Source organism: Nycticebus coucang, chromosome 15 (genome assembly GCF_027406575.1).
Source record: "Nycticebus coucang isolate mNycCou1 chromosome 15, mNycCou1.pri, whole genome shotgun sequence".
In the NCBI taxonomy this organism is placed as follows: Eukaryota; Metazoa; Chordata; class Mammalia; order Primates; family Lorisidae; genus Nycticebus; species Nycticebus coucang.
Window position 1 is genome coordinate 67,125,805 of NC_069794.1, and position 18,942 is coordinate 67,144,746.

Consider the following 18,942-nt stretch of genomic DNA (forward strand, 5'->3'; position numbering starts at 1 on the left):
TGGAAGGTGGCGTGGTTCTAAGTAAGCCTTTCAACAATATCTTCCTTCAGTTCAAGTTTTTTTCTTTTCAAATGCAACCAATGACTGTCTTGCCCAATACTTGTTCTTCATTTGGAAGAAAGCACTGGTAGGAAATCCATGCAAAGTGAGCTAGGTTTAGTTTATCTTCCCAGGAAGTTGTCTTGCTCTTAAGCTTTAAGGAAATGCCAGAATAAACAGCAGCCATTGTTACAGTTTACCTGGGGACGGACTGAGGGTGGGGGTGAGACTCATCTCAGGGCACATAACCTGGCAACCCACCTCAGGTGAAGACAATGGACCAAGACTGAGGGGGCAGCAGTGGCTCGGCCAGAGAACCACCCTTTGAGCCCAACTGGTCACTCCTTCCGCCCAATGCTGGAGGCACAGCGGGGCGGGACGGCAAGCTGGCCAAGCATAGACAGCCGAAGGCCAAAGCGCTCAATTTATTTAACCTTTGACAACTTTACTTATACTGAGTTAATTATCTTTAAGTATTATAATCTCCTAATCACTAACTAGAAATACTTCCAAATGTAACATACCCGGAGAGCTTGTTCCTTCTTTATGCCTTCTACAATATCAACAGGTTCTTTAACTATTGCCTCGGGGGTCTCAGCAGCAACATCTTCAATGTTGACACCACCTTGCGAACTTCCTATTAATACAGGACCCTTGCAAGGTGAGAAAAAAAAAAACAAAATTATCTAGATTTTATTTTACATTTTTCAATAAAATTTAAAAACCTGCCTGTGCACATTATCAGACTTAAACATTTATTGCTCCCCATTACCCCTACTTCAAGATTTCCTATAGAATTTATCCTCACTTCTCCAACATAGCACACTCTTAAATGTTCAATTGAAACACTGGAAAAAAAGTAAAAAAGAAGATATTGATATTTTTTCTTGCTTGCCTGCAAGAAAAAATATCAAAAACTTATACCAAATAAGTATAAACATATATACTGTATATACAAGAAACATAAACAATACATTTTTTGTAAGAACAAAAGGAACATTAAAGTATTATTTGAAGTATAAACATCAGAAAATCATAGAAACAGATTATTGATATTTCAAAGTGTATGGAAAGATAAAGTCTAAGTAAGTTCTAGCCCTCCTGCAAGCCAATAAAAAGAGAGCTAGCTAAAAGAATAGTTCTGGCTATTACAATGAACAATATAAGAAAGTAAGATATAAAATACTAATAATTAGGTTATCTTTAAACTTCTCTAAAGTTAATTTAAAAATATTATAGCAAATTACCTAATAGATTTACTAATTTATGTGTAAAACTGATAATCTTAACATGCAAAAACAGGAAAACCATATTACTAAAGATTATTTAGTGACATAGGAAAATAGTGATCTACAGTTGGTTACACAGTATTTACTGGCTACCTATATGTAGTGTTCCATAGGGAAAAAACGATAATAAAACCCTAGATTATATTCTCAGTTCTATCTTGTTTAAATAAAGTGTGTTTAAAATAAAACATTAAGATTCTTGTTCTTTTATTTTATTTTAGATTTTGGTTATTTTTATTTATTATTTTTTCTTTTTTTTTTGTCACCCTCACTTTATCACCCTCAGTTGAGTGCCATGGTGTCACACAGCTCACAGCAACCTCCAACTCCTGGGCTTAGGCGATTCTCTTGCCTCAGCCTCCCAAGTAGCTGGGGCTACAGGCGCCGGCCACAACACCTGGCTATGACTTTTGTTATTTTAAATGTGATTTTTTTCAATGAAAAAAATTTTACAATAAAAATACTTATCTTGCACTCAGGGGAAAAAAAGTCATGACTTAAATTTTTTTAAAATTTAAAGACTAGGGGGCAGCACCTGTAGCTCAGTGGGTAGGGTGCCGACCCGATATAGCAAGGGTGGTGGGTTTGAACCTGGCCCCAGCCAAACTGCAACAAAAAATAGCCTGGGGTAGCAGAGGACGCTTATAGTCCCAGCTACTCGGGAGGCTGAGGCAAGAGGATCCCCTAAGCCCAGGAGTTGGAGGTTGCTGTGAGCTGTGATGCCACGGCACTCTACCAAGGACATTAAAGTGAAGACTCTGTCTCCAACAACAACAACAAAAAAAAAAAATCTAAAGATTAATTTCTCTTTTCTATGCTAGCACTTAGTGTTTTAGTAACATACTCATTTAAGAGCCAGGCACAATGGCTCATTTATTGTCATGCTATTGAAACAGAATATAGGGAGGGGGGTTGGGCTTGGTGTGTGTCACACTTTATGGGGGCAAGACATGATTGCAAGAGGGACTTTACCTAACAATTGCAATCAGTGTAACCTGACTTATTATACCCTCAATGAATCCCCAAGAATAAAAAAAAAGAAACAGAATATAAATTAAATTTATGGATAACCCACAAAACATAATTTCATTCAACAGAAGAGGTAGAGACCAATAAACCTAAAGTATTTTAACATTTTATTTTAGTTTTGCTTTCCTTTTCTTTTTAAATTGACTAATAAGAGAAATGAAGAGCTACAGAGAAGGCAGCACTAGCAGGGAAAAGAGAATATTAAATTCCCTAAAGTAGTAATAATTAAGACTCCAGTCAGTTTCAAGTTAGGAAAAAGGCTAAAAAGAACCATGAAATAATAATACATAGGAGAAAGTGAAGAGCCTCCATTAGTACTAATTCCACAACCAATTAGAGAAAAGTCAACTTGCATAGGTAAGCAGATGTTAGCTGAAACAATGACTATAGTTTTGTATTTGGTCATCACCGCAGAATGAATAGCATTTACTTTTCAAATGATTTAGTTTAATTTTTATGTCTTAATAATAAACTTTCGAAACAATTTCACTTCTAGAAAAATAGCTCTAATTTTAAATAAACAAATAATGGTATTTTCACTTTTTAATCTAAATTCCTCTACTCTTATTGGTCTGACAAAGCTTTTTGCCTTAAAATGAGTATTTTTTTCTTTTTTTTTCTGAAACAAGAGTCTCACTCTGTTGCCCAGGGCTAGCGTGTAGTGGTGTCAGCCTCGCCCACAGCAACCTCAGATTCCTGGGTTCAAGTATTCCTCCTTCTGAGTAGCTGGGATTACAGGCACCAGCCACAAAACCATGCTAATTTTTTCTATTTTTAGTAGAGACAGGTTCTCGCTCTTGCTCAGGCTGGTTTCCAACTCCTGAGCACAAGAGACCTGCCCGCCTTGGCCTTTTGGAGTTAGTGCTAAGATTACAGGCAGGAGCTGCCATGGCTAGCCAACGTAAGTTTGAATTTAAAAGGATATGATAAACTAGCCTGTTTAATAAATAAAGATCTGTTTTAAAAAAATAATATTTTGGGAAACCAAATTTTGAAGTTTTACAGCATATTTTCAGGCAGCAATTGACACCAGTTAAATATCCCACTAATTTGTAACAGACTGCAATGTTTTACAAAAAAAAAAGGAGCAAGTGTGCTTTATTAAATTAGACTGGACTCAGCCCAAAAGCACTCAATAGGCATTAGGCAAATGTTAAGAAATGTGATTTAACAAAAGTGCCAAACAGAGAGTAGGCATTTAAATTCACTTTCTGGTATACTGACCCAATGGCAGATACCTGCCCAGGAATCCTGATGTGACAGATACTAAAGAAGACTGGCAGAAACTAAAATCTGTCTCCTAAAAACAGGTAAGTAACAAAAAATATTTTTCAAGAATCAACTAATTCCCATGCATAGAACATTAATTCAATGAAATATGCTCTTTCCTTTTTAAATATCTGACTGATTTTTGCTGTTTAATAAAGACTTGTCCACAAAAATTCCCCCCAAATTTGGCTATAACCCCAAAGTATCAATCAACTATACATTTGTCTAGTGTAATAACATGAAAAAATATAATGTCTTTAGCCATATGGTTTTACTAGTACTGTAGCATTTATAGCCTGAATTATTACAATTATTTTTGCAATTGAAATACAAACATTTTTCCTCAAGAAGACTCAAATAATCCTCTCAAAGTTCAATTTTTTTAAATTAACTCATATTTAATCCTTTTACTAAATGTTTTCATATCTTCAATAATACACATTCAATTTACAACATTTACTACAATCTAGATGAGTTACACTGGATAGGACTCCTATTCAATTGTCCAGGCACTTACAGTTTTTTCTGGATATAACAAAAAACAAATAAAATGATAGATGCTGACATATAACGTCAACGAAAAGGAAAAGAAAATGTAGTGAATATAGGTGAATACATAAAAATATAATTTCTACAAATTTGCACAATTACAAAGTTACTGTCATGGCATTTCTAAAATAACTTACAAAACTAAATTCTACCACATAAAGATATCTATAGTGATAAAGATTATCACTAAGAATAAAACAATGCTTTTTATCTTATATTTTGAATGAGTTTTTACTACCATCTAGTGTTAGACCTTAAGAAATGCTTTCTTATACAAATTAAAAGTTGCAAAAGACCCTTTATTTCACTCAAACATTACTAGAAGATTCAATTACTTATAGAAAAAAATTACAATACAGAAAATTGCTATTGTTCAAAAAGTTGGTCTACGTAAGAAAATTATTTTCATGTCCCTCAAAATTTTTATTACTCTAAATTCTACACAATTAATAATGTTCTGAATCAAATCCTTACCAGGGCTTCCAAATATGTACCAAACATGCTTCAAAAAACAAACTGTAACAGAGAGATTCAGCTTCTAAATCCTAAAACACTAAAAAAAAAAAAAAGCCAGATAATTTATAGTATAAAATGATTACCAATGCTCTTTCCAAGCGTCAGGTCTGTGAAAGGATTTTTTTCTTCACCTGATGCCTATGTTCAATGCTAGCATTTTAGGTTCCATAAAGAGAGAAGAGCTGGGCTTGTGTCATGCTCCTTCAACCATACTGCTTGATATTTAATGTCATCCTTCACCTTGCCACGTACTAAATCATGAAATGAAACAAACCCTAAACTATAAAAAAGTACCAAGAGGTTGAAAAAGATAAAAATGAGGCAATGAATATACATCCTCTTAGTGGGATCGGAGACTTTCTCTTTGGTTGGAATATTGTCAATCTGTGGTACCTAGAGATGAGCTGAAGATGACTTAAGCTGCTCTAAGTGAATTGACAATTTGGAAATCCCATGAATTTATTATATCAGGGTTTTTCTTATAACTTTTCTATCACAATATTACATATCAACTTTTATGGCATTAACCACACTATTTTTTTAAAATGACGTAACTACTGTGCAAATGACATACAAATAAATTAGAGATCATACTTTTAAAATTTTTTGCACATAAACAGAAATAATCATCAACTTTTGAAATTGCATGTCATAAATGCAACCTAAGTGTATTCTGTCTACAATCATCACTCACTTGAAATGACCTTTCCATTGTTATTGCAAAGTAGTATTCTCTCCTGGGATATCTTCGCTCACAGACCAACACTTGATTGCATATTCTGCCCTTTTCTCCCGTTTGCTTGGTAAACAACTTTTTCCCAATCATTTGTGAGGAAACAGCTTTTGCTTCTTCTGGACTAAAATAAGAAAAAGATTACAGATTCTCTCCTCCAACTGAGAAAAACATCCACATGATAGCTAAAATCTCATCTCATTTAATATTTAAACCTCAGCATTTCCATCAATAATCAACCTTTAACAATGACGATTATTCTTTATAAAATATGACTTACGAGAAAACTATCTTCACTCCCCCTTTGAGGCCACTTTCAAATGTTCCTTTTCCTCTACCACCAGCTAAAACCTGTGCCTTTATCACAACATCTTTTGAACCTAGAAGAAAAACACTTCTTTTAGATATGAAGCATAGAGCAGCATACCAGACACTATTTTGTTATTCAGCATACATATTAAGAAGTGTTAAGTGAATTCCCCATTTAGTCACAATGACAAAAAAAGTAAGGTATTCCATGTATCCACATATGTAGATTTTCTAGATTAGAACACTAGAACATTCATGATCTAAAAAATCCCACAAATTAAGAAACTTAGCTCTTCATATTAAACCACATCTTGACACTTTACGTAAATCTTGTACAAAATTGAGACTCATATGTCTTACTAATGCTTTCCCATGTCTCTCTTTTTTTTTTTTTTTTTGTAGAGACAGAGTCTCACTTTACTGCTCTTGGTAGAGTGCCGTGGCGTCACACGGCTCACAGCAACCTCCAGCTCTTGGGCTTACGTGATTCTCTTGCTTCAGCCTCCTGAGCAGCTGGGACTACCGGCGCCCGCCACAACACCCGGCTACTTTTTTGTTGCAGTTTGGCCGGGGCTGGGTTTGAACCCGCCACCCTCGGTATATGGGGCCGGCGCCCTACTCACTCAGCCATAGGCGCCGCCCCCCCCCCCCATGTTTCCATTCCATGTAAATTCACGATCCTGTGAAAATATGAGTTATAATAATATACATACTACTTTAAGCAGGAATATGCCACGACTTGGGGGATACTACCAGTATTAATATCGATCTACATTATCCCACTAACAGAAAATCCTGTTAATATACATTATTGAACAGAATTGTTATGAGGAGCACTATCAAGAGTTATTAAGGTATGTGTATCAAATAATTCCAGAATCCTATGCTTGTAAGTATAATATGTATTTTTTTTTCCAAAATAGACTGAATTTTCTTCTTTAACAGGTAGACTAATCACTATCTATCCCTTTTCCTCCCCTTTGAAATTTGCTATAGGAAACCAGCAAACTAGCTCTTGGGCCTAGGCTCTATTCATTGTTCATGACCAAAAGTAAATCCTCAAGGTGTTGGATATCCTAAATACCCTGACAACCCTTCTGCATTCTATGCATGTAACATAATATATCGCATATACCCTATAAATACGTAAAAATATTATGTGTCAACTAAAAAAAGTGTTACACCTTGGGAGTATCTAGTACAAACATATCTTATTCTCTGTCCCATTCCTGCAGGATGTCTGTGCCTCTTCGTTTTGCCTCTCATCTTGCCCAAGGCAGTACAACAAGCACACTGTGGCACAACAATTAACCTTTGAGGTCAGGGTTAAGGGCCTGGTCATATCCCTGACACCCCAAAGCACAAACAGTTCCCTGGAATATAATAACTACTCTGCAAATATATATCTGAACAGACTGAAGATGAGCAATCTACAACCGGGAAAAGTTATTCCCTTACACACATAGCAAGCAGAATGAGAGAATAAAGCCACCAAATTGGATGAACTGACCAAATCAATAAGGTAACAAATACAGTTAGTGCTCAAATAAATAAGAAATGTTTATACTTAAAACAACCATTAATATTACAGAAGAATATTTATAAAAGTATTGGTCTAAGTGAGCCTCCATTAAAAACGCTTACTACTTAAATCAGAAGATGACCCCGAGTCTGCCAAGATGGTGGTTTTGAAAAACTTCTCTTTCTCACACCCCACATCCAGTCAGGAAATCACACTGGTTCTATTCTCACATTTATCCAGAGCTTTGACAACTCCTAACACAAAGACGATGATCCTAACTATCACTATCCCTTTACCCTTGTCCCACACAGAATAGTCTCAAAACAGTAGCCAAAGTAGGCACGTCATTCCTCTACTTAAACCCTTGCCCTTAATGCTCAATTCACTCAGGGTAAAAGCCAAAGTCCTTACAAGGGCCTAGGGGATTTGATACAATACCCCCAACATCCTTACCCTTTTACCTCCCAGGTCCTCCTTATTGCTCACTCCTCTTCAGCTACACTAGTCTCCTCACTGTTCCTGGGCACATTCTTGCCTTCAGATGTCCTTTTGGGAAAGGCCCCCATCCTTGCAAGTTTTTCTTTGAACCTCATGTTGTACATGAGCCCTACCCTACATAATACTACAACCAACCCACCTGGGACCAATCCCTCTTCCATGCTCTATTTTTTCCCTTCACAGAATTCATCACCTTTTTTTTTCCCTCTCGACTGATTTTTAATTAGTAGCATTGTGGTTGTGCAGGGAAGTTGATTTTTGCAGGGGGGAAATTTATTTTTTTTTTTAATTTTTACACATACATGTGTTAATTAGGTTTTCTTCTTTTTGCCTTCACAAAATTAAAAAGGCTTAAAATTTAATAACTGTGTTTAAGGACTAGAAACAAAAACCTCGTAAAGAACGAATGAACATAAATACACTCAGAAAAGGAATCAGACAATTGCTACACCGAAATAGTAAGCAATGATAATAATAATGCAAAGAAAGTAACATTCACATTGTCAAATAAGTATGTCTGTTATAAATGCTTTGACTCTGAGATTCAGTATGGAGTCATCAGTTAACTTCTTTTAATATCACCTTGTTATATAATACATAACTTTCTTACATCTACCATTCATTGTTTTGCTTCTCCACTAGAACATAAGCCCAAATAAAAGGGAAGAATCTTTGTTGTATTTATACATGTTAACAAGCTTCCCAGAGAGTTCCTGGCACATAATAATTTTTTTAAAAAGGACCTTTTAAAAATGAACAGAATTCTCACAAACCTAGATTTTTCCACTGCTCTTATAAAAACTCAGAACTGGATACATAGTCCTACGACTAGAGCTGATTAGAAAAAGTGTCTTGTTTAAACAAGACAGACCCTTTTCAATTTGCACCAGTCTCCACCATCGACAAGAGTATCATACCTAACATTAGGTCAAGATTAGAGACAATTTTTAAATTTTTTCTTAAAACAGAATAACTTTATGGAGAAGACTAGAGGTAGACTCAGAAACTATGGCAAATTAGATTCATGCTCAACTAAAAGCAGCAGCCACTATTTATTCTACCTGTCTTGATATTCTAGCACTTCATCAATATTCATATATACTCAAAGAAAGTAACTATAATACAAACAGTGCAAAGGTAATGTTTAAAAAAAAAAAAAAATTGGCTCTGCACCTGTAGCTCAGCAGCTAGGGCATCAGCCACATACACAGGAGCTGGCAGATTCAAACCCAGCCCAGGCCTGCCAAACAACAATGATAATTACACAAAAAAAAAAAAAAAAAAAAAAAGGTGGGGCATTGTGGCCAGCGCCTATAGTCCCAGCTACTTGGGAGGCTGAGGCAAGAGGATCACTTAAGCCCAAGAGTTTGAGGTTGCTGTGAGCTGTGATGCCACAGCACTCTACCAAGGGCACCATAATGAGACTTTGTCTTAAAAAAATAAAATAAATAAATAAATAAATTGTTACTAGGTTAAATCAGTGCTTTACTGGGCTAAATTCAACCACTGCTATTCATTAAATTGGGGATTTAACGGGCTGACCTGTTAAGGAACAAAGGACTTTTTTTCAAAAGCTTTTTGCAAGACAGAAGGCTCTTCCCCCAAAGTGTCCATTTCCTTTCTCTAAGAATATAGTCTTCAAGGACAATAGATGATTCTTCAAAAGTTCTTTTAAAAACTCTCACAACAAAAGAAAAGCCAAAACTAAAAATCATGAAATATAGTTTCATCAACTTTAAAGAAGGAAAAACAGGCTCAGCACCCGTAGCTCAGTGAGTAGGACGCCGGCCACATACACCAAGGCTGGTGGGTTCAAGCTTGGCTGGAACCTGCTAAACAACTATGACAACTGCAACCAAAAAAAAAAAAAAAAAAAAAGAACAAAAAATAGCCAGACTTGCGGCCTGCCTGTCCTCCAAGCTACTTGGGAGGCTGAGGCAGGAAAATCACTTAAGCCTAAGAGTTTGAGGTTGCTATGAGCTGTGATGCCACACCACTCTACCAAGGGCAACTTAATAAGACTCTGTCTCAAAAACAAAAAAAAAGGGAAGAAGGATTAGAAATCTTAGGACAAGTCTTTGAAACTAATATTTTTATTCAATCTCACTAATGCGTTCAGCAGATTCATCTACATACCAGACATTATGCTGGAGCTGTAGATTTAACAGGGATCAAGAGATCTATTCTTCCCTCAGAGAGCTTACAGTCTTATTAGACTGGCTTTAGTCAGACAAGATCTTTTTTGGACCCAAAGATTATCTCTAAAATACATTCATTATCCCTCTTAGCTTTAGTCACAACCATTTTACATATTCCTTGTATACAGTCATCTAACAAAGACAGGAAAGATAGAAAAAAGGCAAAATCTTACTATATTCATTAGAAATCTCCTTCTAAGCAGACATTGATTAATCAGCATCCTTTGTATATATGTATTCAACTAGATAAGAGATTCTGCCTTAATTATACTCGAATCCAAACTATTTTTCTACAGTCAATAGTGAAATTATAAAAATTCTGCCAGATCCCTACTGAAATCATATTTCCTTGAACTTAAAACTATAAGAGATGGTAATTTGCTCTCAGAATTGCTTGCAAATTATAACTACTTCATTTCCCTGCTTAATAGCTAGTAGTTCAGCGGTTAGGGTGTCAGCCACACACACCACAGCTGGTAGGTTTGAATCCAGCTCCGGCCTGCCCAACAAAAATGACAACTACAGCCAAAAAATAGCCCAGCATTGTGGCGGGAACCTGTAGTTCCAGCTACTTGGGAGGCCGGGGCAAGAGAATCACTTAAGCCCAAGAGTTTGAGGTTGCTGTGAGCTGTGACACCATAGCACTCTACCAAGGGCAACATAGTGAGACTGTGTCTCAAAAAATAATAATAATAAATAAAAAAATAAATAAAACCACCCTGTAAAAAACCCATTCCAAAAACTTTTCCATGATCTTCAATTTTATCAACTTTTACTTTGAGGACTTAGTCTTTAAAAATAATAAATTTCTTTTTAACCATTCTTTCCACTCCCAACCTTAATTATTGCCTTCACCACTGTGCTTCCCAACTTTTTTTACATAACACATACAGAAAACAATAGAATTTGTAGGAAATATTATGGAAAGAACTCAAGGTTATTTCAGAGGATGTCACCAGCTGCAGGACTCAGTAGCCTTAAACCCCATGCTAGTTCTGTTTCTCCTGCCACCAACAGGACTGAAGGGAAAACAGTAATTTGACACACTTCTAATGCCTTTATGCCCTACTATATCACTTGGTGAATAGAGATCTAGTAAGAGTTTGTAAGAAATGAGAATTAGTATTTTATGAATACTGTAGTAACTCAAGAAGCAAAATTACCCTGAAATAGTCAAAAATCAGCATTGGGAATAGCCAGCTAAATGAAAAAAATAGTTGCATTTCTAAAGTACCTCATATCACACCTTGTGCAACTAGATCTCATAATCAGTATCTTTCGATATTAATGTCTCACTAAAAACACATAATTGTCCTCCATGTCTTCACAGTTAATATCTTTTAAAAGTAGTCTTTCTGCTCCTCAAGATTTAAATTTCCTTTTTAGGTCATTAGTCCCACTTCCACACTATAATCATCATTTGCAGTATTCTTTGATGAGAACACACTTTCTAGATGAAAAAGTTACATTCTGTTCTAAGGGGCTCAAAATCAGAGCTGTCTATCTGCTCCTTACTACTTCTAAGTACTAGTCCCAAAGAATTTGCCAGAAATACTCATAGTTTGTGCTGCACATATTAACTGTTCTTCCTTCTGTACCTAAAAATCATTAGGTGTTTATAAGGAGTAAAGAATTCAAAATAGATTGACATCAGAATTCTCACTTCATGAAAAAGTTTCTATATAAGTTATTTTTTTAGGCTCAGCATCTGTAGCTCAAGCGGAGGTGGTAGGTTCAAACCGGCCCCAGCCAAAAACTGCAAAAAAAAAGGTGCAAAATACAAATTATTTTTTTACAAAACAATGGAATTTGACTAAATGGGAAAATATATGGAAAACCAGTTAATCAACTATAATAATCTATAAGTGGAGGGAAAAGTTTTTACTGCTTTCCTACATATAAATTAGGCCTGATTATCGGTAACAATGGGCCAAGTTCAAAGTATGGGTCACCATTAATAAAACTTTCACCAAAATTAGTATAAACTTACACAAAGCTTCTGCTAATTAAGAAGTTTACTTGTAACCTGATTAAAAAGAATTTTTTTTTTCAAATTAACAATAGAAAAAACTATAAAATAAAAAATTATGCTTCTAAGTTAGGGAAACCATGGCCATCTCATTCAAAAACAGCTTATATGACAATTTTCTATATACCCTCAATTTTGAAAGAAAAACCTATTCTAGAAATAAATAAGTACAAACCAAGATAAAAACTTTTAAATTTTTTCATATCTTCCTTGAAAAACCAGTGAAAGCAGGGCGGCGCCTGTGGCTGAGTGGGTAAGGCACCAGCCCCATATACCGAGGGTGGCGGGTTCAAACCCAGCCCCGGCCAAACTGCAACAAAAAAATAGCTGGGTGTTGTGGCCAGTGCCTGTAGTCCCAGCTACTCGGGAGGCTAAGGCAGGAGAATCGCCTCAGCCCAAGAGCTAGAGGTTGCTATGAGTTGAGTGATGCCACAGCACTCTACCAAGGGCAATAAAGTGAGACTCTGTCTCTACAAAAAAAAAAAAAAAAAAAAAACTAGTAAAAGCAAAGTATTCACCAAAGCATATTTAAAGCTATACTAATCAAATATACATTCAAGATAGAGTAATTATACTAATCTCCATAAAGTTAGCAGGATTTAAAATACTGCTAAAAGAGATAACACTGTATATAGATGGTACATTATCTTATTATATTCTCATGTTAAATCTTTAAAAATGTAAATTTAAGCATATTTTTAAAGTTAATACTTGGTTTTTTATTGATGAGTCTACAGTTAATAATTGGTTTTTTATTCTACCTCATTACCAAATTTGGCAGATCCAAATTCAGATAAACAAAAGCTATTAAGATTTGTTACCAACAAAAAATCTGCTAATAAACATGGGCAACTACTTAGTTCATTTAACAAATATTAATACAGTGGAACCTCTATAAGCTGACCACCAAACTTATCAACATAAAGAATTTCTATTGAGTATACATAGTTCATGTCCAGTCTATAAAATTAGGTCAACTTAAGGAGGTGGTCAGTGTAGGGAGGTGACCAACCATGGAGGTCTTACCGTATTTACTGATTATCTAACAAGTGTCTGGCACTCTTCTAAGGTTTTGAAATTTATCAATGAACACAAAAGACAAAGAAATCCTGCTCTCATGGGGATTACAATCTAATACCCAACTTTATCCCTCTTTGGTTCATTTTTATATCAAAAAAAGGAGAGTATTGGAGCTCTCTTTCTAATGACATAAATAGATAAAATTTTCCTTCAGCACTTCCCTGAAGAACCATGATAGCCACCATCCTTTAGAGTAGTAAATAGAATTTCCTTCCTCATAATTATAATCCAACCAAAAACAAGACTTCAGCTTCCTAATGCCAGTAAGTGACTAAGTCAGAGGCACTATGAGAGCTCATAATTACCTTGTAATACTTTTAGAATTGCAACAATCAAAGTTCCACCTTCTCTTTTAAGCAAATAAAATTTATTCTTTAAATTATAAAACCTGAAAGTTGTCGTCAACCCAAAAACAAAGTTCACATCTTATAGAGTTTCCATGTCAAGGTAGTATAAGTTTTTCTTAATCTAGTACCTAATTTTTTGGCAATTGCATAAGCTTCGTCTGGTGACTTTGCCACAAATCCTCTGGGAATGGAGACGCCAGCTTCTTGCAACAATTCCATACTCATGTATTCATGTAGTGAGAGATTCCTTTGCTGTTGTTGCTGTACTTGAGGTCCATGATTATTAAATAATCCTGAACTTCCCAGAACCTAGAGAAATTGGAAACACGTTTATAAATAACAATGATTTTACAGTTATTAAGTTCTTGGTTCTTCATAACGAGAATAAAACTGTTACATTAAATCATCAAAATACAATATTCAAAGTACCTGAATTACAGCTAAAACTGAAACCTAACCTACCAGCTAAATATCAAATGTTGCCATTATAGTTTTAACTATTTCCTCGTCATCTTTAGTTCTTAAATTACAGCTTTACTACCATACATCCAATGATCTACAGGGCATTTCTACCTCATTACCAAATTTGGCAGACCTAAAACTAATCTCATCTTTTCCCTTAAACCAAAAACCCTTCTCAACTCTCTTCTCTCTACTGTTTCTCCAGCACCTCGCAAGTCATCTGGCATTAGACAGAAAATAGAAAACAGGTAATAGAATTATTTGGTATCATTAGTCTTTCAAAGGCTTAAGACTCAAAACTATGGCTTTACCATATGGAGGGGATTATTGCTATGAGCTGCCCAGATCACCTCCAGGACCAAAGGCATTCCTAGCCCCCGGTGCTAGGACTGCTCACTGCAAGTTCTCAGGTGAGTTCTCCCATTGGAGCTTCCTAGCCCAAAGTTATACCTCCTTCACATTGGCAACCTGCTATCAGTGACTGGACAGTCAATGAAGCTAGAGGAGAAATACAGACAGCGCAAAAAAAGTGTATACACAATTTAAGAAAGGAAAAAACTGTATTAAAATTGTAGTATTCAATATATACCGATAACAAAAGATGAATCCAAGTCATGCCGGAGTACCTCTTGTAATTGCAGAAGTCAAATGTGACTTGAGTATTACAATTTTAATAGTTTTATCCTTTCTTAAAATGTATAGACATTTTTTTGGAACCCTCTATATAAAGACCTGAGACCTGTCACCTACCTCTAATTTGGGACAATTCAGAAGAGACATCCTAATTCCAGGTCTCCTAAAGAAATGCAGGTCTCTGACACAACCGCACCACAATTCTACTTCTCCCTGTACTCAGTTCTCTTGCTTTCATTTTCATACAGCTGTCAATCCAGAGATCACATTCCAGTAATCCATACAACGCTCTATTCATAGTCTGCAAATCTCATCTCAGAGAACAGACCCATAACATCATATTTAGCGCATTCCTTCTAAACAGTTCCCTGAACTGGTACCTTCTTTACAAACCAGTTCAGGTATACATCCTTAACAAATGGACTGCAAAAGCTTCCAAAAAAACACTGCCAACTATGATCAAATAGTTATTGAGTACCCAGGTATATAAATAGAATAGCGAACCCAACAAAATAACCTTACCACCTAAAGCTTACATCCTAGTGTGTGTTTGTGTGAGAGTGACAAACAATAAACATGAGTATTAGTAATGCATGAGAGTAGAAGGGGAAACTGACAATAAACAAACATAATATGACAGTGGTTAGAAAAAGTAAAAAGGCAGAAAATAAAGGATGAGAAAGAGTGCTATTTTACACAGTGAAAGAGAAGACTAAATATCCCTGATTAGAGCTAAGGCAGAGTAACTTTCAAAAAAAAGTAGTGGTAAGTTAGGCAGTTAGTTAGACAGAGCAGTGTAGATTGCGGATACAGTAAGGCTATTTGGGGACTGGCTTGGATCGGGCTGAGCTGGGCTATTGTGAGAATGGGGCTAATTGCTAATCGAGGCCTTGTAGGGTACAAGGCTTTACAGGTGGGTTGTTTGGGGGAACTGATTAATTTTCCAGCTGACATCCCTCAAAAGTTGTGTATAAAATCCAGCATTACAATCCCTATAATGCCTACAGTTGCTAGGATGGAGCTTGGTTTGCTGTCCAAACTGTTAAAATATACTTTTCCTTTCTTGCTATAACTTTACCTACACTTGCTCTCTTTAATTATTTTAGCAACTACCTTGAGTCATCACTGCACCACCCTAACAGGAGGAAACTGCCATTTAAAACCCACAAATATAATGTTGAGGGAAAGAAGGCTAAAAGAGAAAGGAGTAAGAGAGCTAATAATTCCATCTCCTGTGGCAAGGGTACAACAATGAGAAGAATTGAAAAGCAGTGCACATCAGTAAATTCTCTAGCATCTACTGGTCTCATAGCGTCCACTAAGTCAGAGCATAGTCTTAACCCATCAAAACAACTCATAGAAATGCCTGCCTCCCTTTTTCAAAGTCCTATATCCTATTAAGTTTATAAGGAAATATGTAGAATAAATCAAGTGCTATGAAAAGCCTTAGAAGATTGCACTGGAATCACAATTTAAGCATTAGCCACACATTTCCATAATCTCTACATATAATGCAGTAGACTGAAATATAGTTTATATACAATGCACAGAGTATCATAACAATTGAATGTAAAGGAGTCTTATTTTTTTTACTTTTTTTTTAATTTTCAGACAGAGTCCCATTATGTCACCCTTGGTAGAGTGCCATGGCGTCTCAGCTCAGAGCAAACTCAAACTCTTGGGCTTAAGTGATTCTCATGCCTCAGCCTCCCAAGTAGCTGGGACTACAGGCACCCACCACAACTCCCGGCTATTTTTGTTGTTGTTGTTGTTGTTGTAGTTGTCATTGTTGTTTGGCAGGCCTGGGCCAGGTTCGAATCCACCAGCTCTGGTGTTTGTGGCCAGTGCCCGAACTGCTGAGCTACGGGCGCTGAGCCAGGAGTCTTATTCTAAAAGTCTGTTTCTTCAAGTAAGTTCCTGAGCTTGTGCATCAAAATTACCTGGGTTGCTTATAAAAATGCAATTCTTGGGCCTCATTCTCAGCTATAAGAATGGATCTGGGCCTCCAGACCCATTATCTGGACTGGGCCCCCCAAAATCTGTATTTGTAACAAGTCACTCAGTTGATTCTTAAGAATCTTATAGTTAAAAACCACTAGTCTAATTAGTCAATTACATATAATAGCAACTTATTTATGATTGATTTCACAAGATAAAATCATGAATAACATTTCACCTAGGTAGCTCAAATCCCTGATTTAGTGTCATTTCAATATTAAAAGCCAGCAACCTCCCAACTGTATACATCCACCTCTGACCCAGAAATCTCATTCCTAGGGATATGTCAACAAAAATGAGCCCTTATGTCTAATAAAAGACATATATAAGAACGTCTCTAGCAGGCTCATTTATTAAAAAAAAAAAAAGGAAATGACCTGATTGCCATCAACAGGAATGGATAAATGTGAGATATTCATACAATAGAATACTACCAGAGTGAAAAAGGACAGAAGCAATTATAAAGACAACACATTAGGCATTTCCATATGGAGAAACAAAGGTTTTTAAGGGAATTTCCAAAAGGATAAAGATTTTGGTTAGAATGAAAATACATTTGTTCACCAAATCTTCATTTTCTAAAAATAGACAGCATCTTTGAAGACTTATAAGAAGGAAGTTCAAAACCAAAACGTCACTTCTATTAAAAAGCAAATTCATGGCTCGGCGCCTGTAGCTCAAGCGGCTAGGGTGCCAGCCACATACACCAGAGCTGGCGGGTTCGAATCCAGCCCCAGCCTGCCAAACAACAATGACAACTACAACCAAAAAGTAGCTGGGCATTTTGGCAGGCACCTGTAGTCCCAGCTACGTGGTAGGCTGAGGCAAGAGAATCACTTGAGCCCAAGAGTTGGAGATTGCCTTGAGCTGTGACACCACAGCACTCTACCCAGGGCAACAGCTTGAGACTCTGGTCTCAAAAAAAAGAAAGAAAGCAAATTCATGGAATTTAATACTCCTAGGCTGAAAGTATGAATACCTTTAAAAATGAAAAAAGGGGGGGGTTCTAAATCAATGTATACATGACATGTATGAGGAGGTACTTCAGAATGTAACCTAAACTCTGGAATTGACTTAAGAGGCCCATCATGCCCTTTCACAGTTTCTTGGTGTCAACGTTAAAAAAAATCCGTTTATGAAGTAGTAGAACAGATGCCAAGCACACAGGCTTGGAACCAGACAGCTCTGGGATTAAACCTCAGCTTTGTTCTTACCTTTTTGACCTAGCCCAAATTAGTTGTTCTCTTTGCCACCGTATCTTCATTAGTGATGCAGGTATTAATGACTCCCTCAAATTGTTGCTGAAAAGCTTACAAGTAAAGTTCTTAAGTAGGGTGCTTGGCACCTAGTAAATACCCGGAAACAAAACAAAATAAAACTGGTGGCTACTATGGTATAGTCTATCTAGAAATGAAGCGATCCAAAAGATTATTTTTCTTCTCCAACTGGTTAGCTGGAAAACGTAATCTTATCACGGCTACTAATACAAGCTCAACAGTACATAATTACTCGGGGGAGGGAGAAAACGTCCCTACCTCGCCCCAGAAAAGCCAAGCCAGCAGACACTGCCGGTCCTCTGAAATCATTCCCATCTATGACAGCTCCTCGGGAACACAAAAGTACATTTGAAGGGCATTTCCCCCTGCCCAAAGAGGAGCTGCGGAAGCCTCAGCCCACAGTGCTCGACGCGGGAATGAGAGGAGAAAGTCCTGATCTCCTCACCTTCACTCAGACAGAGCCCACCTCCTCCCCCCGACCCCCTCAGAAACTCGGGCAGCAGGTGCGGCTAAGCCGCCGGCCTCCTCCAGACTAAGGGCTGGAGAACAGCCGCAAGAACATCGGCCTGCTTGCAGTCCTGGCGGACAGCACTCCCGGGCAAGCCGCCCGCGGGCCCGGCAAAGCACCCAGAAAATGTCACTGCCAGGGAAGTGACTCCGAACCGGGCCTAAGGTTCCGTCACATTTTGCCCACAGGAGCCAGATGTCCCATCTAGCCCTCTCTCCTAACTATCCTCCAGACGAGGATTGAGATGGAAGGCAATACCTGGGCAGCGGCCTGAAGCGCCGTCCGAGGTCGGTGGCTCCGAACGGTAGACGCTACCAACAGACGGCTGTAGATCATGGAGGCCGCCATTTCTGAGAGCGACCCCGTCCCCTCCGCGCCGGGCGCAGGCGCAGAGGCGAAAGGCGTCTCACCGCACTGCAGCTCTGGAACGCTCCCCGCCTTTCGCCCCACCCTTAAGGGGCGGGGCCGCGAGTTAACGCTGCTGGTGCCGGACTGATTCCCGTGGCCGGCAAAGGCAGAACTGCCAGGCGGGCTCGAAGCTGGGCTTGGCGCGCGCAGAACCGATACCGTGGAACTGGCATCGCAGCCTCAATATCTGACCTGCGTCCAGAAAGCAATGTGAGCGCTTCCTAGCGAATTGCAATGGAAAGACGAGCA

The 18,942-nt window shown here is 37.4% G+C and overlaps 1 protein-coding gene across 1 annotated transcript in view; it reads right to left on the minus strand.

Annotated features, from left to right (window-relative positions):
• SUCLA2 (succinate-CoA ligase ADP-forming subunit beta) overlaps positions 1-18,704 on the minus strand; it is a 39,984-nt gene extending 21,280 nt beyond the window's left edge. Inside the window, exons 1-5 of the mRNA XM_053563078.1 lie at positions 18,544-18,704; positions 13,536-13,716; positions 5,705-5,804; positions 5,386-5,548; positions 564-692 (exon numbers count right to left, since the gene is read on the minus strand). Of these exons, the coding sequence (XP_053419053.1) occupies positions 564-692; positions 5,386-5,548; positions 5,705-5,804; positions 13,536-13,716; positions 18,544-18,633 (663 nt within the window). The 5' untranslated portion in view covers positions 18,634-18,704. The remainder of the gene's footprint in view (positions 1-563; positions 693-5,385; positions 5,549-5,704; positions 5,805-13,535; positions 13,717-18,543) is intronic.
• Between the last annotated feature and the right edge of the window lie 238 nt (positions 18,705-18,942).